Here is a 24280-nt window from a genome sequence, read left to right on the forward strand (position 1 = left end):
TTTCTTCTGTGCCACTACCAGACAAACTCTTGTAATTCTTAGTCAGCAGTTTCCACAACCATTATAATTTCCATATCCTTTGCAAGGGTATCTGTATCACAGATACAATAGGCAATTTATTTTGCTACACTTTCTTCTTGAAGAATCGTGTTGGAGATACTCTCAGCAATTTTTCTTGAACGGGACTGAATCATTATTTATTTGATATTCTACATCACCTACAAAATATTTGTTTGAGACTTATCTTCAGCCATTTGTCTGTTTAACTATTCCTTCAGTGATTTATTAAGCGCAACCTTGCATATTCCCTCCATGTCAGAGTAAAAAGCACTCTGAAGCATTCTGTAACTCAAGTGCATGCATTGTTAGATACTTGTCATCTGTTGGCACTGTTCAGCATTTGAGGGGAAATCAACTGATGTATTATTCATATCCTTCTGCAGCGGTGTCAGACTGGGTGTGTACTTCTTATGCACCCCAGATTAAACCAGCAGCATCCCTGCAGCAGCTGATTTCTGTATGGGGTGTGGAGAGCCCAGACTGCTGTGTAAATACAACTGTGCTGGCTAGTTAGGAGGCCACTGGCAACGTTTACATTTCAGCTTGGATTCTGCTTGGTGACTTCTTTTCACTTCTGGCCATAACTTCTACATTTGAAGTCTTAGAACATATGTTAGAGTGTATTAAAAGGCCACGGGACTACAGCTCTTTCCAATGACTTCTAAAATTCTCAGATATGCAAAAATGAAACAAACAGAATCTTTCACTGGGAGGTAACAGTGCTACATCTCTGACAACAAAACCATTAGGTTCCAAACTGAGCAGTAATATGTCCTTGTGTTCATGACTAGCATGGAAAAGGGGTAAAAGAATACTCACCCAAGGAGTTTCACTGAGTGAGTTTTCCATTTGGATCCTGCTTTGTAGGAGTGTCTATAGATTCCTTCTTTGTAAAGGAAAAAATCCTCATAGACTTTCATTATAGCTTAAAAAAAAAAAAAAGAAAATAGTAGGAAAAATCAGCACAGTCAGCAAATATTGCTTGTACTCTAGATTTCTCCTTGAATTTTAGCTGTGAGGTTTTGTGTCATACTGCATGAGTGTACTTTGTAATTACAATAAATTCTCTCAGAAGTTTCCTCCTATGAGTAAACCAAGGGAAATATTCCAACACACCTCTCAAAAGTCTCCTGTCAAATTAGTTGGCTTTCCCTGTCCTGGAAACTCCCTGTGACAGATCTATTTCAATTTAAAAAAAAATGAATATCTCCTCCTATGGGCTTATGCAAGTTTTCTAAGTTCTGTACAAATCCAGTCCAATAAGACAAACCTCCTCAGGTTTCATGCATAAAATCCTCAGTTAGTCCAGAGAAGTATTTAACTGCCAATGTATGTGCATGTATATAGCATCCTATGAAATATGGCAGAGTGACAAACATTTGCAATTTTTTTAAATTATTTTTTATTTCTTTTTAATTCAAACAGAGTTCATTGGGTAGACTGGAATCTCCTAATGGAAAGATAGATTTTCTATGTCTTTGTTCATTATGACTTCCTAATGAAAGTACTGTAAAACAGTGGATCAAAATACAGCGTGTTAATAGCAACATAAGGCCAACAAGCTGATGAACTGTAAATTTAGTGCAAGGGAATGAATATTACTATCTGCACTTTACATCTTTTCATAGGATTATCACTTGCTTCAGTTTTAAGGAAAATATTTTGAGATATTTTTCCCAATTCGTTCTGCTATGTTAGTTCCATTTGTTTTGTTACTTGCTGGGCTACAAGATCCAGAGAAAATATTTTCCAGCTTACATTACCTAAATAGAAGTGTGAACATAAGTTTAATTTCAGTCTACATTTCGCTTATGATTTTAGCACACTTATATTTGCCTAGAACATCTCCCCTGTAAGGAAAGGCTGAGCAAACTGGGTCTGTTCAGCCTTAAGAAGACTGAGAGGGGATCTTATTAACGTTTATAAGTATCTTAAGTGTGGGAGAAATGGACATGGCCAACCTCTTTTCAGCGGTCTGTGGGACAGGACAAGGGGAACAGCCATAAACTGGAGCATTGGAAGTTCCTATAGAGAACCCATAGGGAGTCTGCTTTGCAGGGGGTTAGACTCCATGGTCTCTTGAGGTCCCTTCCAGCCCCTACAATTCTGTGATTCTGTGAAACTGCCACGCTGCCTGGAACATGAGAATTAATGAAACTCAGTTTCTTAAAGTCTTGTGCCTCAGGAATCCAATAAAGTACATGTTTCAATGAAAATTTTGATGTGGTTGGAGTATTAAAACATATGTGCCTTGTATAGATCTGCACTATCCATTGAGTAAGGCAAGCTCATGATCCAGTTTTTTTTCATCTGGCATGTTTTCAGATTACTTTCCCCTAAATGAATATTGTCGTAAACTTGAAGGAAATTAATTTCTTTATGACCTCTTGGCCTCTATCAAATTGGTTGAAACAGAAAGCATTTTCAAATTTTAGGAGACAGAAAGATGGGAGGAAAAAAAACAGCTCAAAACATGGTTATATATATAGGTTTCATTTACCCAGGAAAGCTGGCTGAAAATATTCATTGTTAATAAGGTCTGTCATGTCCCAAATTTATGCAGATAGAAACACAAAGAGAATAAGTAACCGTGATGGTAAGTGGGAAGAAATGGGAAGAGTTTTATCAGTTAAATAAGAAAAATAAATTTAATGAATAATGCCACAGCTTCTGCCAGAGCTGTCTGCAGAATGAGAGCTCACAGTTATCGATAGCAACAGACCAAGAGGAAAATAGCACAAACTTTACCCTTGTCTTCTAGCTGCAAGGTCAGGATTCAACAAAATTTTCCTGCAAATGTTTACCCCTTCCTATCGCAGGTTCTCCAGTGTATAGATCTGGGAATTCCTGTGGTTATCCCTCTATCAGTAATATCAAGGTCCATTTGTTCAATTTCAGTGAACAATTTATTCTGTATCAGCACCTCTAAATCAAAAGTATGTTCTCTCTGAAGAACTATCATATCTATCATACTGAAATGAAATACAACATTTGAAATATATTTGCGATGTAACTTCAGCCTACATGAGAAAATTTCAGTTCGTTGTGTATTATATGTACATATGAAGAATATGTAGATTCGGTATTTGTAGATCTGTATATAATTGTATATATATTTGCATACATGCATATATATTTATGCATGCCTACTTAAAAACCCTGCATATTAATCAGGAGCTGTGCACATTAAGTGTAGAGTAGATAGAAAGGTGACAATTCAAAGTCAAGCACTGAGATATTTTTATTTTTTCAGAGACCTTGTCCTGATATGGACTGTGACTTGGAAGGGATCACACTTTCCCAGCCAGCTGTGTGCCATCCCACATCAAAGCAACCATGCATTTTCCAAAATGAAAGAATTAATTATAAATGAATTGGAAGAGGCAGTAATTTTTGTGCCTTACTGTAGCTTATGCATAAACTACTTCAGTCATGCTGAGCTGTCAGATCCTTGCATAAATAGCAGATTGTAAGATTTTTTCTACTATGGATTCCACTGAACACAATTCTTAAATTAGAATCCCTGTATCTTCGACGTACAAAGATACAAAACCCAAAAATGTAGTAGCTATCAGAGGTAAGAAGTGTAGCACAGTACATTAATGCAGTTTAGTGCTTTCTCCAAATCTGTGGCAGCATATGTAATGTTCCTTTATTTCCAAGATCATGATAAGTAAAATTACAAATTTCACGTATTGCCAACAATGTGTTTTTAGCTTTTCTTTGACTGAGAGCAGCTAACATTACAGAAGAGATTCTTATCCTATGTCAGCACTATAACTATAGGAATATGTCATAAAGTCCATTAAATAAAAATTGTGGGCAGCATTTGATTGTCTATTTGAAAATTTTCAAAGCATTAGTAAAACTACACGATATTTATTTCAAAGTTAATTTTAATAGAAACTAGAATTTCATCATCTGCACCTCAAACTGCTAATTGCTCTGTTCTGTACCACATAAAACAATGATGTTTGCAAGAGAGAAACTGTCATTCAAACTTGAAAGCTGTATAGGAGAAAGTTTTTAACTATATTCCTACACCTACATTTTCAGAACTGTTAAGAATATATGTATCCTTCATAATGTTGAATGTGCACAAAGAAAACAAAATTATTAATCATTAAGATGATGAAAATCATCTTGTTGCACATTCTTTGTGCACATTCAACATTATGAAGGATTCATCATCTTGGAAGGTTCTTGAATATTATCCATTAATTAATTAAATATTACTCGTTAGATAAAATTGGTCATAAGTACTTTGTAAGATCTTGAGGAATGACAAGTGAAGGAAAATGGAAAATCATTTTCAGTAGCTGAAGATCACTTTCAGGATGTTCTGAAAAAAAAATGCATGATATTGTTTTAAAGTTAGAATCATATCCTGATTGCATTTGTATTATGGGAAGATAGAATAAGAACAGTGACAAACTATTAGATCATAGCAGAGACTCATTTAAGGATCTCATTATAACACAAAGAAAGAATGGACAGGAATCACACTCAGTTGTAGAAGCTCTCAGATACATGCTCTTTTAAGATCTAGATTTTATTTTTCACATACAACATTACCTTGAGACTTGCTGAAAACACACTGACATTCCAAAAATGATATGAATCATTGTGTGATTAAAACTTAACAAACGTCTGAATCTAGGTAATTTTATGTGAAAGACTGAGTACAGATAGATTAAAATAGCAAGCTATGTGTACACAGCAGGGGAAGGCAGTATTAGAGAGCAGTCTGAAATTCTGTCTTCGGGATTCAAACTGTTTCCTTATCTCAAAATAAGTAGAAACACTGTGTTCACTTCTAGACAAAATTCAGTGTGGGAAAGAATGTTTCCCTTGAGCAAACAAGGTTGGGCAGAAGAAGACTACTAGTACTGGTTTCGTCAAAGTTGAGCTTTAAATTGCAGCTGCTCACATAAAGAACTTTAATTTCAACATCACAATTCACTGAAATGAATTATATCTAATCATGTATTTTTCAGTAATGAATTGGAGGTCATGATAATTCATTATATACCTCAAGTCAATTGAAATAACAAACTCTTCTGGTTTTGCATTGGTCGTCTATCCAGTCAGATGGATATCCAGCACAACGCCTGTTCCCCATCCCCAGATGCTTCAGCACCATCTGTGGCTGCAACCAGTCAGGCTAAACAACTCTTTTCCATTCCCTCACATCCTGCTGAAGTATCTTTATTTCCCTACAAGATCTGAGCCCTTGCACACCACAAGTTACATCAATGCTGGAAACCCTGGGTGAACTACTGCATATACGTCTCTTTTATTCACCATGGATGAATTTATGATTTCTAATATTTAGCTACAAGATCACTGTACATTAATTACTTCAATGACAGTATTAACTATTTCAAACTTACCATACCTTGCACAGGTCCTTTGGCCATGATTTCTTCCATTATATCAGTTTCCTGAGAGAAAGGAAGAGCAGCAGCAGAGAAGACAAGGGAAGAAAATACATTATGTTAAATAACATAAATACAATACCATACTAACATAAAAACATACCAATTTATCACCATATGCATACATTGTATATATACATATGTATAACAGGTTATATATAACATATGTAACAGGTTGCCCAGAAAAGCTGTGCATGCCTCCTCCCTGGAATCATTCAAGGCCAGGCTGGATGAGGCTCTGAGCAATCTGGTCTAAAGCGAGGTGCCCCTGCCTATAGCAGGGAGGTTTTAACTAGGTGGTCTCAAAGATCCCTTCCAACCCAAACCATTCTGTGTTATAAATGTATATGGCATAAAATATACCACTTTACTTGTATTTCTTCTATAGCAGAAATTTGGTTTACCAAATGAGAAAAGCTTTCAAGAATATGTTTAAGAAGAAATAATGCACATTTATGACTGCATAATTTCATTTCTATCTTTAATTTCTAAAGAACCACAGCAGCATCACTTTGAAGAGATAAACTGAGAAACTACAAAGAATATAATCTCTTCTGACAAGTGCAATAAAAAGAAGAACTCTCCTAAAAAGTATTCAAGTAAAGTGCAAATATTTCCATATACCAAATTATTTTCAAGCCCCAAAGGACAAAATGAAAATGATAGGATGTGTACACAGCATGAACTTACTTTTGAGGAGACCCTGTAGTGAGAGCCACAGCGGTATAACCGATTGGAATCTTCTAAAGCATTGGGACAGGGCCCATTTGTATGATTTTTTCCATATTCACTGGACACATAACAGTGATTTTCACTTGGTGAATCCAGATGATGCTTCCAAAATGATGGATAGCAGGCATACGATACCACTCTGATCAATTAAAAATGGATATAATAAGATTTTTTTAACTTTTATTCCAAGTTCATAATTATTTTACCACTGTAAGTTTATGGAGGCATTCATTATTCAAACATATGAATATCTGATAAACCACAAAAAGTCTACATTTATCAAAAATGGCTTGTGAAATGTGCATCTTTGCATCAAAAACTTTTAAGTGAAATTAATCATTTTCTAGCTTTATCTATATTTTCTAAAGGAATGCTGCTGAGAAGCAATAGGCCTTTTTATTTCTTTCAGCTAAAATGGACTGGCCTCATATTTTTCTCACATATAAAGTGAAAATTTGCTCGCTTTTCTTTGTAAACTTCTGTTGACAGAAGAATTCTCTATAATTTTTTTAAAGGTTTGGGTAAAACAAATAATTGCTTTGCTACAAACGAGTGAATTTGATGGTACTTCCAAAGAGAGGCACGATGCTTAGCAATTAATGTCAGTAGCTTAATTCACACTAACAAAAGTCTTCTGGAAGAAATGCACTTCCTTAAAAGATAAACAAGTGGGAGATAAGTACAAGTGAGAGCACAGAACTGAGTTAATGAGCGCTCCAGCTGCAGAGACATACTAGGAAAAGCATTTAGACATGGCCTGGTGACTGGGTTGATTGTCTTGATTCATGGGAAAAATAAAATTCTCTATAGTGATGCTGGCAGGAGGGACTTTTCTATAACAAAATACATAACAGAGAAAGGGTAAAACCCAACAGGCTTCAGTGGTAGAATTTAGAGTTGTACTGTTTTGAAACAACTTACAGGCATTTATGCTTACAAAGATGAGAATACGGTTAAAGAATTGCTTTATCTGTAGGATTTGTTTTCCCATCATGTGAGAAAATTTCATCTTGGCAGGTTTAAACTCAGGCTGAATTCAGAAAGTATACTTTGATAAAGTTAGGAAGCAGAGAAGGACAGGGCATTGCCTGGAAGAGAATGTGGACCAAAAAAATAAACAGAGGTAGACTTAAAGGCTGGTGAATATGTGTCACCTAATATTCAGAAAAAGTTGGTGACAATCCTAGGGGGAGAAGAAGCCACAGGGCTTCTTCTGTAGGACCCTGGTTGTTGACAGCAGGATCTTTTCTGCTAAATGTCACTAAAATGACAGACATGACGTAACAGTGTGACGTGTCTGGTCTATGCAGATCCTGAAGACCATCCTCATTACTTAGAAACATTTCTCAAAAGCTTTTCCAAATGCAGAGGATTTGCAGTCACACATACAGTAAGTAAATTTTTCACATCACCCATTAGAAATCTGCATCAATGGTTTTGCTTTCACGGTTTAAGAGTTTACTTGCAGAAAATAAGATTCCTTTTTAACAATTTTAAATGAAGTTATATACTCTAAAAAGACTGTGTTTTGAAAATACTAAGTCCAGTCATCACTGGGCAGCTTTTATTGTAATAGAGATTTCAAAATAATTAAAATTAATAGATTGCAAGAATCATGGAGGAAATATTCAATAGAAAATACGTGAAATTAATTTATTGTTCATAAGTAATCAAAGACAAATCTTTGAATAGCAAAGAGAGCTTCCTCTGGGTCATTCTTCTCTAGCCTTCATAGACTCAAAGGAATTTAGCACTGACTCTGTCAGAGGAGTGATTGCAGAGGGGCTGCAGTAAATCACCTGAGATTTAAACTCATGCTAATTCTGGATGTAAAGATCTCCAAAGTGCTAAATCAAAGTAGAAGAACAGGTTAAGAGCAATCCTTACATCCAAGTATAGAGAAAGATAGTGAAAAAAAAAGTCATTTCAAAAAATGGAAAGGAGAGGTTTTAATTCTTTGCCTTGGCAATACATCAAAACCTTAACTACAATGAACTGCTTCCTCATACAGTAAGTTTTTTTTTTAATTTTAAATTGCTTATTCTGAATTGTTCAACTGAATTGGCTAACTGAACATTCTTTTTCCTTCAATAAATTGAAGCAAGCAAGCTTAAAATGCCCTTGCTATCAATTTGAAATATTCAAGTAAAAGCACACTGAATCTTCCACTAATTATTTTATAATTTTCATACTCTAGGTCTTTCTAGTTTTCCATATTACAGTGCTAGATGTTTCTAAAACAATACACACATTTCTGTGATGATATCATGAACACATAACAGAAGGCCTCTTCTAAAGACTGGATTCAGAGAGCACAATAACACTATCTGACAGAGCAAATTCTCAGCCACAAAACATTACTTTTTAAAGAGAATCCTCACTACTAGCTGTGCATTTTCACCAGCAATGAACAAGAGCCCACATTCCATGCTTGTAAAGATCTGCACCAGTGGAAGTGACACTCTGTTATTGGCACCACTGCTGAAACGCACCATCCACCTTCTCACTGTGCTCACATCCACTGTTTGGTCTCCATAAACATTCAGCAAACATCAGTGAACATCAATGGGAGCAACTTTTTCTGCATGGAGGAATTCAGTGACACATCACTGCTTCATACACACTTCCATTTTGGACAACGTTGTGTCAGACTGCCCCTTTCCTGCCATCTGTTGCACAGCAACAAAATGGAACAGAATACTGGAGGGAAGTTCAACCTTTACTGCTGTATTACCAGCATCAGCCTCTGACACTGTGGACAACACAATAAAATGGGAGGCATTACATTCAGAGCAGTCCTCATATTTTAGTAGGTCACCAGATATACTGAACTTGCTGAATCTGAAAATGAACAAACTATATTCACACAGATTGAAGGATAATTAGATTTGCTTGTGTTTACTTATCCATCAGGATTTTTACAAGATTAGTACATGTGTGCTTCAACTTCTCTTGGTATTTTCCCATTAAGCTTTTGATGGTAGAACAACTTTAAGGAAAAAGTCCTTCTTCTTAGCAAATTTCCTCCTCCCAAAGTAGACCAACATGCCCAGAAAATGCAAGAAGCAATAACTCTGTCTACATGAAAAGTAACTGTCCATCTAAGGGTAGTTAGGCTGTTATCATTTAGATCTTCAGTTTACTCACAGACAAACCCTTTCAATCCCTTCCAAAATATCTAAAGACAATCTGTATTCCCAGCTTTCAATTCAGTAATGATAGGTATTTAGGCCACATGTACATGGGCTGTTATTGCTTGTTACAAAATTGATTAAGCTTCATTTCTATGGCTGTGTAGAAATAACAGCTCGTTTTGTGTGCACATGCATATATTTATATAAATCGTAATTTCCAGCACCACATTCAAAAAAAGATATTTTCAAACCAAACTGATTCCTCACAATTTGTGACTTGCTATTGAGATTTTTATAATTAAGAATAATTGGAATTAGAATAAAGACATTTTCTTTAATTAATGGAGAAAGACAGAGAGAAAAGGAGAGTTAAATTACTCATCTAGCAGTTGGCTACTCATCTAGCAGTTTTCACTGTTAACTGTGTGCTCAGTTTTTATGAAAGTTCTCCTTATCAAGCTTTATGGAAATCTTCCACTGACTTCACTGGGATAGCTTAGACTAGCACTCTTTTTTCCTGAAAATCTATCAAAAATTGGAGATAAGCACACTTCAGAAACCAGAAAACCAGGAACTCTAATACATCATTGAACACCTGCTGTGAAAATTTACAACTCCACATAGAAAATCAATGTGCTTTCTACCTATTGCAGGCTACGGAGATAACGAAAAAAAAAAATTAATTGCCATATACAGGCTCATAAAATAAAAGTTACCTGAAAGTGTGAGGAAGCAAGCACCATTTCTCACGACTCATTCAAAAGACACCTCAGACTTTTACCCCATGCATTTCCAATTTTTCATAATGAAAATAAAGTATTGTGGGCATTAGAAAGAAAAATGACTTTAGTGATTCACATTAGTGAACCATTGTTTTTGCTTGGGCTTTTAGATGAATGTGTTATCCTTTTCTCTTGGGGCTAAAAAGACCCCAGTTCAGACCCTGTATAGCCATTCTTGTGTTTCTCCACTATCTGTCCTCATTCTTTGGATTTTTCTTTAAGGTGGAATCCTGACGGACCTTTTAAACTTGAAGAACTTAAAACTTAAAAGAACACAAATCAGCATTTAGAACTGTTTATAAAAATGGGAAGTAGGAATATTTTCAAGTTTGGTACTTTTATGAATCAATAATGGGGGATAAATACGGGTGGCAGGCAAACATCTGTAAGAGTGCAGTGATGCTGTATGTGTAGGAGCTGGCTCAGGAGCAACATGAATGATGTGTGATGGACTGAAAAGATGGCTGTGGACTGCAGAGATGTGTCAGATATCTGGAGAACCTTCAAATGTTTGCCCGGCAAACTGGTGATTCAGTCAGCTGAAAAGTCTCTGGTGAATACACTGAGATGTCAAGCAAAGGAGTAATGGTGAACATCCTTTGAAATCTGAAGTATAGATACAGCTAGGTAAATAAAGTGCTTCATACATTTTCAGCACAACTTTTTTTTATTGAAGGAACTAACTGTTGTATGCCTAAACTGCCTCTGGAAAACACTGTGTCAGTAACCACACTGCTTTAGGTAAAAAAAATTATAGCTTCTTGCTATAGGAAGAAATTTATTATTATGGGGTCATGGTGTATATATACTGAGCTAACAGACAGGGAGAACAGAAACCCAGAAAATCTATCCTATTTCTGCATTCTTTAGGCCATTTTCTTTAAAAACAGCTATCTCCAACAGCTCTGGAGATATTACTGATCAAAATGAATCTTCTATCTTATTTACACTAGAAAATCTTGTTCTCCTATCCTTAACGTTGTAGACAAACAACTCTTGCTAGAGTTATATTTACTCTGCTAAGAGCATGAATTACAGATTAGAAGGACCCTATTCAATTTCTTAAAATGTAAAGCCATAACTAATTTCTTTACTCTTTCGTCTTTACTTAAATGAGGCGCTGAGGCTTTTACCAAGGTGAAGTCCCTTACTTCCTGCTGTAATCACTTACCTAGAGGGTCTTCCACTCAAAAAATTCAAAACTAGTTTGGTGTTTAAGCCCTGGAATCCTCATTTGATCTGATCAAAAATAGATCACCTTTCTGGTACGCTTGAGGACAAGCAGAATGATTGCTTTATATACTCAGTGTCTGTGTGAATGACAGTGCTTTGGTCTTCACCTCGATCCCCTGGCTACCATGACAACTATGACGTATGATTCAGCACATCTGACATTCTCCTGATCTGTTCATGGATTGTTTGCTTTTTTGTAAACTAAAATTAAAAGTTGACAGACAGCAGACCTGAGATCTCTCTGCCTATGAATACGAGGTACATGAAAGAAAGATTAAGGGATGGGAGTGCATGAAAGTGAGGGGAAATAGATTATTGTATGGAGCAGAAAGCACAAAAATAAGTTTTACAGTGTGAGAAACAGCTGAAGTATAGAGTATATAAAATCAAATTATTGCAAATCCTCCTAGAAGCTGTTTCCAGGCACATAAAGGTCAAGGACTTGATTGGAAACAGCACAGATTCACCAGGGCAAATCATGTGTCCCCATGATGAGGTGGCCAGATGAAGTAATCTGGTTATAATGACATGACTAGCTTCACTGTGAATAAGAAAAGCATAGGATGCAATTTACCTTGACTTTAGCAACACATTCAGCAATTTCTACTTCAGCCTGTGAGAGAGTGAGGTTGGGTAAGTTGGTTTCAAAGCCAAAAACTGAACTAGACTGTCCTGTGACTAGTGACTAGTAGCTCTTTACTAGTGACATTCCCTACCTTAAGACTGTGTCATTTATTAAGAGTCTTGAGAGTGGAACATGAAACATGCTCAGTAAATCTGTGGAGGATGCCAGACTGTTGGTGAGTGGTCAGTGTGGTGGAGGGCAGGGCTTTATTCACAGGGACACTGAGAAGATGGAGAAAGAAGGTGACGGAAATTTCATGAAGTTTAACAAAGACACTTATCCTACTGGTGAGACAAAACTGCCCATGCAGCAGTGCTGTGTACAAAGCAGTTTAACAGGAAAGTGTCTGCTGCATCAGGTTGAATGTGTAGTGGTAGTGGGCCCTCTCAACAAAAGTGGATCCACAATACTGCTTTGTGTTAGCAAGAGCATAGCCAAGGCATCGTGAAAAATGGTAATTTCCCTCAAACTGTCACTTGTGGGCTTACATCTGGGCTTACACTGTGGCTGTGTTCAGGCACAGGATCCAAGATAATGACAACGACAAGCTGGGCAAGTAAAGGGCCACGAAGGTGTGTAAGCCACTGAAGCATGTGATATACAAGGAGAAGCTGAGGGATATTAATTTTTTTTGGCCTGGAGAAGGCTAAACAGAGTTCTAATTACTGTCTTCAACTACATAAGATCACAGAGGAGACAGAATAAGACTCTTCTTTGCAATGTACAGCTGAAAGGTACTGGTGACAAGTTTTGCCAAGGAAGACAATAATTAGATAAAATAAATTTTAAATAAGTTCTTTGATGCAAGAATGATTGAACACTTCAAGAAAGGCTATGAAGCCCCCATAACTGGAGATTCTCAAAACATGACAGGGGACATGATTGTAAGAAATCTTGTCTAATTTTGAAACTACTCATGCTTCTAGCAGTGATCTCCAAAATAAATAACAAAAATAAAAAAATGTTCATTCCAAACTAAGCAATTCTGTGTTTATATAGAGTATTACTTGCCATTTCAACAGGCTTCTAACTGTCCACTTAGGGCTTGTGGATCGTTAATTTTGAGAAGTCCAACTTGAAGGAAGAAAGATTAATGTACAGTCCTTGCTACAGTGCTGCATTTTGGAACAATCTTGAGATAACATGATTACAATTTGTTTTATTTGAAGACAGTGTTCAGACATTTTGAATATTTAAAATACTGTATTATGCAACTGGTTGCTTTCTCAAGGTTGTTTAACATCAACAGCATGTATCCCAAACACAATACAAGCTCTGACTGCATTTATGATATTTTCCTAGACACAAAAAGAAAGACTTTTCTTGTGTTTCTTATAGTTGGAGAGGTTACCATAATGAAAAAAATAGAGATATAATGAGGCTTGGAGAAAGGGAGCTAAATAGTTGAATCGTTTATGCAGCAAGAGCCCTTAGCTATCTTGTTCAAAATAGTTTTCACCTACTTCTTTGGGAATGCTTCCCAGTTCCTGGACTTCACTACGGTATTTTGAAGAAGGTGTACATTAGAGTGTGATTGTCCTGATGAGATGAATATGGGTAATCTGATCTAAAATAGAGCTAAATCTTTTCATCACAAAAGATCAGAAATCATTACAACACATGTAACTTCAGTGACTGGTTTAAGATAAACTGAAACATAAATAAAATATTTACCCATGCGTTTTCAAATATCTCCAAGCACCTTCAATACTGCCACCACCACATCCATGTTGATTCTTGGTATCACAAGAGATCAAGTTCTGAACAGAAAGGTTGTCTGTGATTTGACCATCAGAATGAATTGTTATTCTGTCTGCTGCGACACCTGTTTTGAAAGAAATTGTGTAATCAAAACCAAATAATTACTCAGAGCTTCTGAGTGGTTGTTGTGAAAGAGTGACTGAAATACATCAACATTTTCTGTCTGGGGACATGTTTTTACAAAACAATTGGGATATTATATATAATAGGATATCGTTATGAATATACAGAATATACGTTAGGAAATACTGCTTTTCTGAAAGAGTGGTCAAGCACTGGAATGGGCTGCCCAGGGAGGTGGTGGAGTCACTGACCCTGGAGGTGTTCAAGGAACATTTGGGTTTTGTGTTGAGTGACATGGTTTAGTGAGAGCCATTGGTGATGGGTGGATGGTTGGACTGGATGATCTTGAAGGTCTTTTCCAACCTTGGTGATTCTGTGATAATATAATATATATCTACTATATAGTATATATAAAATATACAATATTATATATATATGTATATATAAAATATAATATGATATTATATAAGAATTTTGAGAGTAATAAAAACAGGAAGTACCATAAGCAACTTATTAGTAGATATACTGGCATATATCTAAATATCAAAGTAGATATTTACATAATTTCATATAATAATCTCTATATTTGTACCTGCATATTCATTAGTTAACTTCAGCAGAAGATATGAGGGCTGCTCTGAAAGTAATGCCTCACATTTTATTATATGGATCCAGAACATTAGAGGTGGATATTGGTAGCATGGCTGTAGAGGTTGAATCTTCCAACCAATATTCTATTACATCTTGTTGCTGTGTGACAGATGGCAGCAGAGGGGCAACTTGACACAATGTCACCTGACATGGAAGTGCCTATGAAGCAATGGTGTAGCACTTAATTCCTCCATTTGCTCCTCCGGCAAATGCACAGATATGTAAGTGTACTGTGTATATAAAATGACATCTACTTGTTTTAAAACATTCAAGTCAAGCAACAAATGTAGATGAGTAAGAGTCACTTCATTCTTAATGATAAAATGCACTAGTCGATTTATTCCTATGGCCTGTCACAAAAGAAGTCTCCATATGATACAAAAACTTATGAAAAACAAAGGAAAATCTCTACAGCTTAAATTGGCACATCTTAGAATGAAAAGTGTAGCATTTTCAATTGTAAATTTTTGCTAATAAAAACTGAACAGAAAGTTGAAATTACTTGATTACTAATCACTATAAGTTTTCATTATACATTTAATATACATGATGTTTTTGAAAGGAGGAAAAAAAAAAAAAGAATATTACTTGCGGTTGAAAATGCCCAGGATGCTCCACAGTTGCGTTGGTCCAAAGGATCATGAATCCAGTCAGGCCATGCATAAGTGGCTGCAAAAAACTCAGGAAATTTTTCTTCCGGAAAGGAGCTTCCCTAAAACAAAATGCAGTAGATGTATATCTGCTTCATTTCCTAACTTTGTTTTCAAAATGACCCTATTTTTGTTTTAAACAAAATGTTTGAATGAGGAAGCCTCAAGCATTGGCAGCTGTGACTTGCCAAGCAGTTATGTGGTGGTTGTTCTGTGCCTGGGTGCTGTGGGTGCCCTGAGAGCTGAAGGCTTTCTGGCACTCCAGTAGCTGTGCTGAAAAGCTGAGCTCCACAGCTGCCAACCTGAGTAACCTGTCCAGTTTTTATCTGATTTTTATCTCAAGCAACATTTCCCTGTGAAACATGTCAATTATGACCCAGATGACATTTTTGGAAGGAAAAGCATTCTGCTGCAAACAGTAATGAAGTTAGGAACATGTTACCCTATTCATCTTGACATGCTTTCCACTTGGCTGGAAATAGGAAATTCTAGTTACCAGTGGGGAATCAGCAGAGGGTAAATTAATTGATTCATCTTTTACACAGAGGTTTTTCAATTTCCAGCACTTATTCTCATTCCAGAATGAAAACCACTGATTTTCTTTCTACTTTGCAATCTGATGTTGAGTTGATATGAATTCATGGACTCTTCAGAAAAACCTTTTGGTCATTTTTTGCATACTTTTCTCTCTGTCTTAATTTATGTCCTGTAAGAATTGCACAAATACCCACATATGCAGGAGCCATCTGGCACAGCTGCTAGTAATCTGCCCTATGTTTGACATGAAAAAAACATTAAACAATTAAAAACAATGAGATAACTTTATGGACAGAGTGCTTATGCTGCACAAGAGAAAAAGGAATGGCCATACAGCCACCTTGGACACCCAGCCTAGAAATCTGTCTCAAACAATCGCTCAGAGCAATTATTCCAGATGAAAACACAATATACAGAATATGAGATCCTGCTCCCAAACAAAACACTCCTGATAATTATTTGTTACTAGCAAGCTCACATGTGGAAACAAAGGCTTCTATCCTGTTAAAAAAATCCTTTATTTTATTTTGGTTTATTTATCCTTGGTCTTCTGATTCCGAATGTCTTGCTGCACAATTATTCTAAATTGCCTGTGTGGCTTACAAGATCAGATACCTATTCCTTAGACAATATTTGAGCCCAATTCTTACAAGTTCTTTTAGAACTACTTGGGAAATTCAACTTTACAACTTTGGCTGTATTCAGATGATTCTCTGGCATGCACTGGGAAACAGTAACATCTTCATCCAGTTTGTATATGCTGATTTTCTTCCCACAGAAAAATCAATAATTGAGAAGTGGGTGAGGGAAAAATAAGCTTGTGTCTCAGGTCTTTATCAGCTATGAAACTGGAATCAGTCACAGGCAGATGGATTGATACCATCTCTGCATACCCCAGACCCAGTAATTCGGAAGCATTTGAGATTCATAAAGTTTACATACAGCCTGAAAGTCTGAAATACCATTACTCATTTCTAAAGTATACTGCAAATGCTTAAGTCATTTATATACATCTGAAAGTTATACCTTCACATGTAACAAATCAGCAATATTAATCGTGCTATGACATTAATATTTGCATTAATTGCAATCAGAATTCTGCTTTCTTCAAAATATTGTTAGAAATATGGGACTTGCAGCCACAAATGACATGCACAAAAAGTCTGCAAAGTTAAATATCTGGCTTAACCATCACTAATAATGCTCTTTCCAGGTAGACATCAAAGCAAACAAAATCACAGCTCTAAAGCTTCCGGCAACAGAAAGATGATTTAAGAGATCCAACCTCTGTGTGGTGTTTTATAGATGTGGATGGACAAAACTGCAACCATGGAGTCACTGCAGTCTCTTTTGCAGGATGGTTCCCTGAAGTCAGAGAGAGTTGTATTGACCCAAGGCAATGGCATGGGGCTTCACCAGTGGAGGTTGGATTGGGCATTAGGAAAAGTCCTTCACCAGAGGAGAACAGGTTTCCCCTGGGCAGCGGGCACAGCCCTAAGATGCTGAAGATCAAGGAGTGTTTGACAACACCCTCAGACATAGGGTTTGATTTCTGAGTGCTCCTGTGTGGAGCCAGGAGCCAGACTCAATGACCTTTGTGGGTTACTTCTAACTCAAGTTATTCTGTGATTCTGTGATTCATGAGCAAGCACAAGCACAAGGTTGACTTCGAAGAATAATTGTACTGGCAAAATCCCAGATGAATAATGTTTCATAGTCTGCTCACTATCAAGAAGTAAATAAGCAAAATTTGGCAAATGTTAAGCATGCTATCCTGAGCAATGACCACTTACATTCTGAATGAGGTAGATGAGAAAAAGAAAATTCTAAATAGATCTTTGGTCTGAGCCAATGTGTTAACTTACATATCTCTTAAGCTTCTGCCAATGTATTTAATAGCCTCAAATTGTAAATCCTAGAACAAATCCCTCATTAGCCTTTCAGCCCTGCCATTAAGAACTGCAGGATTGACCTGAAACATTAGCTTTTTGTCTGAGTAATTGCTACCCTAATATTGAGAAGCACTGTTGTTCTGTGACCAATGGTGAATCCAGACAATTGTTTCCCAACATATGCTCCATAATCCACCATTGCATGGCACAATGGAATCAGGAAAATGAATGGCAAACTCTTTTAAACCTTCACATGTTTTCTATGCATACGTGTGAAGATTTAAGAGTTTCCCAGTCTGGGCAAAAGAGGAAGGTTGGGAGTTATAAAGGAATACTCAGACTTCACCTACAACTTGTAAGTTTTTTCCCTAAGAGGAAATGTATCTCTGTCACTCAGTAATGTTGTGAAAGCAGATTTGCAGTTGGATATGTCAGTCAGTGAAACAACAGAAAAACCTATACTCCACAAACAAATACTGCTAAGAACTAAAACTCTGCTCTGGATATGAAGTGATTAGCACAGAAGTGCTTTACGATCTGGAATCTTTTTTCCCCTGACACAACTGAGCAGAGAGTCCCTTCTATACAAAAACCTGTTTCTCTCAAGACACAGTGGAAAACAGCAACCTCTTAGTTACCAGGTGCTGTCATTTATTTCTGAGACAGCAGACCAGTAGCATGCTGAAGAAATGGCTTTGTAATGTACGGATAACTATAGTTTTCTTTCTCCGTTGGCAAAGCTAGCAGCTTTTAATCAGATCAGTACTAACTAGAGCCAAAAGCTCTCAAAAGCTAATTGTGACATTTTTATCAGCTATGTACGTGACTTTGGGCAAATGACTCTCAGTTTTCTCACCTGCAAAATGGGAAAGACAGTAATAATCCCAGAGAACACAAAAACATTTAATTAGCCCTTTTTTATGTACAGTAAGTAAGCAGTTCCCTGGGCTGCAGGTAAATTAGTACTCAACAAGGTCACTTGAAGGCCAAACCATTAAGGTTTGAAGACAGTCTCGGAAAAAATATTTTTAAAAAATCTTCATTCTTGAATTTCTCATCATTTATGCCTTTTTACTCTCTTCTCAGCTGTCACCTGGGTACAAAAGATTAATAGAAACACTTTAATAAAGCTTATCTGGTTTTTATTACTTGGGTCTTTTTAAAAGTGTTGACAAACTTCACAAAATATCAAAAAAAAAATCATGGAAGGGGAAGCAGAAGTTTATGCTATGACTGCTGTTGGTCTGACAATTGAAAGAAATTGTTTCTACCCCTGGTAAGCCTGATCCACGTTATGAACTTGCTGGATCATGCAGTGACAATGGATATTGGGACAGCTATGAAGAGATGCTTTACCACATCTTCACTCAGTAAATATTTAAATCCTGATAACTGCCCTTTCACATGGAATTATCTACTGATGAAATTTTTGCTTACATGAATAGAAGTATGTTTTCTTACACTTATGGGAAGTATTAAAATGTGTCAGATAGAAAATCTCTTGAGACAGAACCAAGACACTAAAGAGTTGATGTTCCTCTAGAAAACTACAGAATAGGACACAATTAGGGAGTTTTGAAGCTTCACATGAAAATATATTTACATCAAAACAATCCAAGAGAGAAACCCTAGGGTATGAACAAGAAAGTTTCGATTACTTCTGAAGAGAAATCATAGGTTGGAGATGGGCTTCTGTACAATTCAGACTGATTTTCTGTATGTTCAGAGCTATGGAGAAACTGGAAAAGTCATGAAGAGGTTATTACTTTGTATTTTTAGCAGTGAGAAAGATTTCTCAGGCTCCTGTGAAAAGCATGTGCCTCTAAGAACTTCCAGGACTTCCTGAGGGTTAAATGGATAAATGCATGGAGTTGGATTTCAGAGAATGCATTCAAGCTCCTGGAAGTTTCTGGAAGGGCCAAAGATAGTTGAGTTATGGCTTTCAGATTTTAAAATAAGGTAGCATAGGAGAACATGTGCCTGAGAAATGTGTCTGTGGAAACAAGGCCATAAGTAGTGCACCAGTCAAAGAAGCTACAGGAAACTTAATAGCAAAGAATTAATGGGCTGGGTATAATGAAAGAGCACTGTGTGACCAGCTAATTCAAACTGAATAGAAGAGAGGAAATATGGTAAATATTTTATTTTACCCTTCTTTTTCTTGTTTCCCTAGATGTTATTTGTCTAATGTGGGAATAGACAGAAGTCAGTGTAAATGTCAATCTCTGAGCTAGGTGCAATATACCCACTTTTTGTTCCTGCCATACAAGCCTTAGACTCTATTTCTCAAGAATAAAAGCAAACAACAACAGTAAAAATTAACTCAAATTTTCTTGAATCTCAATGTTGAACAACAGCAATTTGCACCAGTTCCCCCACACAGTAAATATTGCACTGAAAAGTCTGTTATGTCATTTTCTTTCTTTCTTTCATTTTCTTTCTTTTCTTTTTGACAGAACATTTTCAAGTGAAATCAATCCTTCTTTGGCTGAGAAGAGTAGTCTAACAGAGCGCATGAGGCAGATTGCCAAAGCCCAATTTCTGTCAACTTCTGGCTCTGACAATCCTCTTTAGTATGATTTTCAGCAAGCCAGTCTTTTGCTTCAAGCAAAAGAGTTAAGATTGTGAAAATTATTGCAGAAGCACATGATCCTCTCCCTCTTTCCCATATTTCTTGCCAACTGTTAGCTAAGCACTGCCATCCCTGCAACTCCTCCTATCTGGAAACCTGTCTACTTTACACATATAAAAAAATCAATGACAATTGACTTCAAACAGATATTCCAATGGCATCATTTGCCTGAACTATGTAAAAACCAAAGGCCAAAATGTGTTACAGTTACTGCATTTTGCAAATCTTTGATCTACTTACTCCTGCAAGGAGTACAGCTTCAAACTAAAAGAAGGGAGATTTAGATTCAATATTAGGAGGAAGTTCTTTACACAGAGAGTGGTGAGGCACTGGACCAGGTTGTCCAGAGAAGCTCTGGATTCCTCATCCCTAGAGATTTCAAGGCTAGACTGGACATGGCTTTGAGCAACCTGGTCTAATGGAAAGTCTCCCTGCCCACAGCAGGTGGCGGTTGGAACTAGATGATCTTTAAGGTCCCTTCTAACCCAAATCATTCTATGATTCTAACACTAATAAGTGAATATTAGTGCACAGTTTCCCAATATATAGCACTTGCTTTTACTCCTCCTTGTTTGATATCGATGGATATGGCCACGCTTTCTATGGATAGGAAAACTATTCTAGGACTTTCACATGCAATGTGGAGGCACTTAGTCCTTAATACCTTAATCATAATCTTATAATTGTCCACATTTTTTTCCAAAAAATTAATTTATTAAAAAGAAATAAATCAATTGCACACAATACATACTGGAATTGCTTTCATGTTCAGCAAGGAATGAGATGGAGGTAATGTGCCCAAGCGCTTTCTGAAACCTTCTTCCAGTGTCATGCCCCAGAACTGAGTATAGTTGTCAGCTTTCCATCTTCCTCACAGACAGAAAACAAGCAAACAAAGCAATGTTAGAGACGCTGTTCATAATATTTTCTCCTCTATATAGTCCTTCTCTATAAGAGCACCACTAAAAATAACATCCAGAAATAAACGTTTCAAATTATGTTTCAAGACATTCTATTAGATACGAATGAGGCTATTCCTCTGTGAGTAAATGTAGGCTGGAAGAACACGATATGAAAACTGGTGATTTGAGATCAGCATTGTATCAGCCTTCAGCAGATGAGTGTGCAGTGCTTCAGAGAAATACTAGAAAATAAGGTGCTCGATCAAGGCAATTAAAGTTGTCTTGAAGTTGTGCTCACATAATGCTTCAAAGCAGGTGACAACAGCTTCATACAGTGGGTTACATTGCCTCCAAATGCTGAAGCACCAGCAGTAGTTATGAGACACTGTTGATGCAGCAGAAAGCCCAGCTGTTCTGCCTGTTTTGCACCAATATTCAGAAAAAGGGCTGTCTTTAAGTACTCCTTCCCTAGTCTATCTGATGAAGGCAGGCTAAACTCAGAACCTAGCATTAACCCCTTCAAAACATATACACAACAGAAAAGAACTCACATTTATACACGTTTGGAGCAAATTAAAATTGTACGCATTACTGGAGAAGGCCTGAGTCAAGGGGAGGGTGCTCTCTTTACCCATTCCTTGCTTGCTTGCTTGCTTGCCTGCTTGCCTGCTTGCCTGCTTGCCTGCTTGCCTGCTTGCCTGCTTGCTTGCTTGCCTGCTTGCTTGCTTGCTTGCTTGCTTGCTTGCGTGGAAGACAGGTAGGATTCACACTACCTTAAGAAGAAGCCTTGTTACTCAGCCTGCCTGTAGTCACTGGAGAATATAAACACCTGCAGAATCTAGTCTCCCAGGTGGCCTTAATTACTCAGTGGCTGCTGGTGCCCAAATCAATTGTCTATCCTACCTCCCTTAGTCTAAATCTCTCCCATGAAGTACAATCTGTTTCATCACAGAGTCAATTTGAAACCTGAGCACTTCCATGGACTTCATTAGTGAATTTAGCTCCTCAACTGCTAGGCAGGCAATCTGCCATGACACTGCTCTGCATTGCAAGGAGTAAGAACTGGTAGCAAGAAAACCACTGAGTCTCACAAAGATCTGATATCTTGATCCCTTTGGCCTATTCTCCCTTCTTCCAATACTACCTAAAATTCTGGTAGTGGAAAGTGGGTAAAAAATAAATAAATATGTGAATATTTCTCCTAACTATTAAAATGAGGAATAAGGAAGATGATCTAAAGAGCATTTTGTGAGCAAAAGAATTACAGTAATTTGGAGAATATTTTAGATAGGTATTTCCAATATTGACTCTTACCAGGATGAGATTTTCAGTATCTTTCTATTTTAAAATCTATATTTTGCTAGAGTTTTAGAAGTTTTAGAAGAGTTTTAGAGTTTTAGAAGTTTCACAGATGTGCATTTACTATCGCATAGATAGGATGTAACTGGGGAGGGGAAGGGCAAAGAGGACCACATAGCATGTAAGTGCAGATTACAAGTTATGAGCTTTCGAGTGGATCCAACACTTCTGCATTTTTTCTATTACAAAGCTTTACTATTACAGCACTACAATACTTTTACTTAAAATAGAAGTATTCTCACCCGTAATCTCCAGAATTGATGTAGTGAATCAAGTCTGGGCGAACAAGGCATACTTCATTTGAACACTTCCAGTTACTTTGGATGCATTTGCTGAAAGGGCAAGAATATAATTGAGCAGAAAATGAATTGTACTTTTACAGCAGAATGAAGAATGGAGAAGGCGAAAAGCCTAAACTACAAATGTCACAGTAATTATGAAAACAAAATCATACGTAGTGCCACTTCACTACCTAATGAATCCTAATTGGAATGAGGTGGTAAGGTTACAGCTTGTGGAAAACCTCATCTTTGACAAAATTTGCTTCCATTTCTGTGAGGCCACGCCAGGGAAAAAAGAATGATGTACTGAAAATTAAGTTTTTTGCTTTGGAGAACCAGAAAGGAGCTCCATGGTTGTAGACACCTTTCTCCAAGTATCTTGAGACAAGTTCAAGGCAGATGGAGCACCAGCCCTATTTGAATGTCCCTGGAGCACATTGGGCTGCCTTGACTTCGGCAGTGCAGGGGATCACCTGCTGACTGCCAGGGATGGCAACAGAGCATCCCTGCTGTTCCATCCGATGTCCCAGGACAAGGAATGGGGTATTCAAACAGTTCATCTATTTTCTACAAAAGTTAAATTCTCCCCTTTTAAAATAAAGTTAGAGATGATCACTTTTGCCAAAGTAATAGAGGAAGCTGTTATAAAAATATTCCCCCAGATTTTAATAATATCAATTTTCTCTGTATTCAGGTAAGTTTACACACCTGTGATGAAACCATTTCAACTCAGAGCCCGTATACTGAACAGGAACAGAAATTAGGTCACTGAGGGAAGACATTAATACTCATGTCTTGATTAGAAAGTCCATCCTCCCTCACCATTCTTTTATGTTGGCTGTAGAGCAATTCTATAACTTCTTAATACTGTACTACTCTTCCAATCATTTGAATTTGATTAAGTTAAATATGAATTTAGGGATGCTCACCAACTTAATTCCTGTTTCATGACATATGCTAAATTAATTTCAATTTTGTGTTCTCTGAAACATTACCAGGAATTGCAGTTGTCTTTAATTATTGTTCCTTCTCCGTAATATCGGCCATCTTTATAACAACCTGCCAACATAACATATAGACGTGTGAAAAAAAATTGTTCTTGAAGGCAGTTAACTCAAAACGCTTGCTACTATTGAATGAATTGGTTTTATGCATTGTATGTAACATTATGCAAGTAATGTATACATTACTTAAGTGAAAGACAGTATTTTTCATGCTTCTACAGAGTAAACCTAAAGGTACAAACGAAGATCTCCTTCATTGGCACGAGAGAAATATTCACCTCTAAGCCATAATTAATTTTATACCACAGTGCAGAAGTGGACCAGAGATGATGAATTAATTATAAATGCCTATTTCATCCTATTAATCATGCAGCAGACTGCATGAACTAGCACAGACATAGGTGAGATATATCTCACCCAAGCACTCTGAGGCCTGAAGTTTCTGCTCTAATTCAATTTCTGCTAGCAACGGAGACTTTTCTCAGAGAATACCCAAGGCAAATTACTCAGGTGTCATGGTTTGTCATAGAGTGCCCCAGTGGCA

The 24280-nt window shown here is 36.9% G+C and overlaps 1 protein-coding gene across 1 annotated transcript in view; it reads right to left on the minus strand.

Annotated features, from left to right (window-relative positions):
• The window catches only part of TINAG (tubulointerstitial nephritis antigen), a 47033-nt gene that overhangs the window by 15753 nt on the left and 7000 nt on the right, over nt 1-24280 (minus strand). Inside the window, exons 3-10 of the mRNA XM_031611307.2 lie at nt 23728-23791; nt 22694-22783; nt 20942-21056; nt 15068-15191; nt 13679-13829; nt 6189-6369; nt 5459-5504; nt 880-985 (exon numbers count right to left, since the gene is read on the minus strand). Coding sequence (XP_031467167.1) covers nt 880-985; nt 5459-5504; nt 6189-6369; nt 13679-13829; nt 15068-15191; nt 20942-21056; nt 22694-22783; nt 23728-23791 — 877 coding nt within the window. The remainder of the gene's footprint in view (nt 1-879; nt 986-5458; nt 5505-6188; nt 6370-13678; nt 13830-15067; nt 15192-20941; nt 21057-22693; nt 22784-23727; nt 23792-24280) is intronic.

This window comes from Phasianus colchicus, chromosome 2 (genome assembly GCF_987193195.1).
Source record: "Phasianus colchicus chromosome 2, bPhaCol1.hap1.1, whole genome shotgun sequence".
Classification (NCBI taxonomy): Eukaryota; Metazoa; Chordata; class Aves; order Galliformes; family Phasianidae; genus Phasianus; species Phasianus colchicus.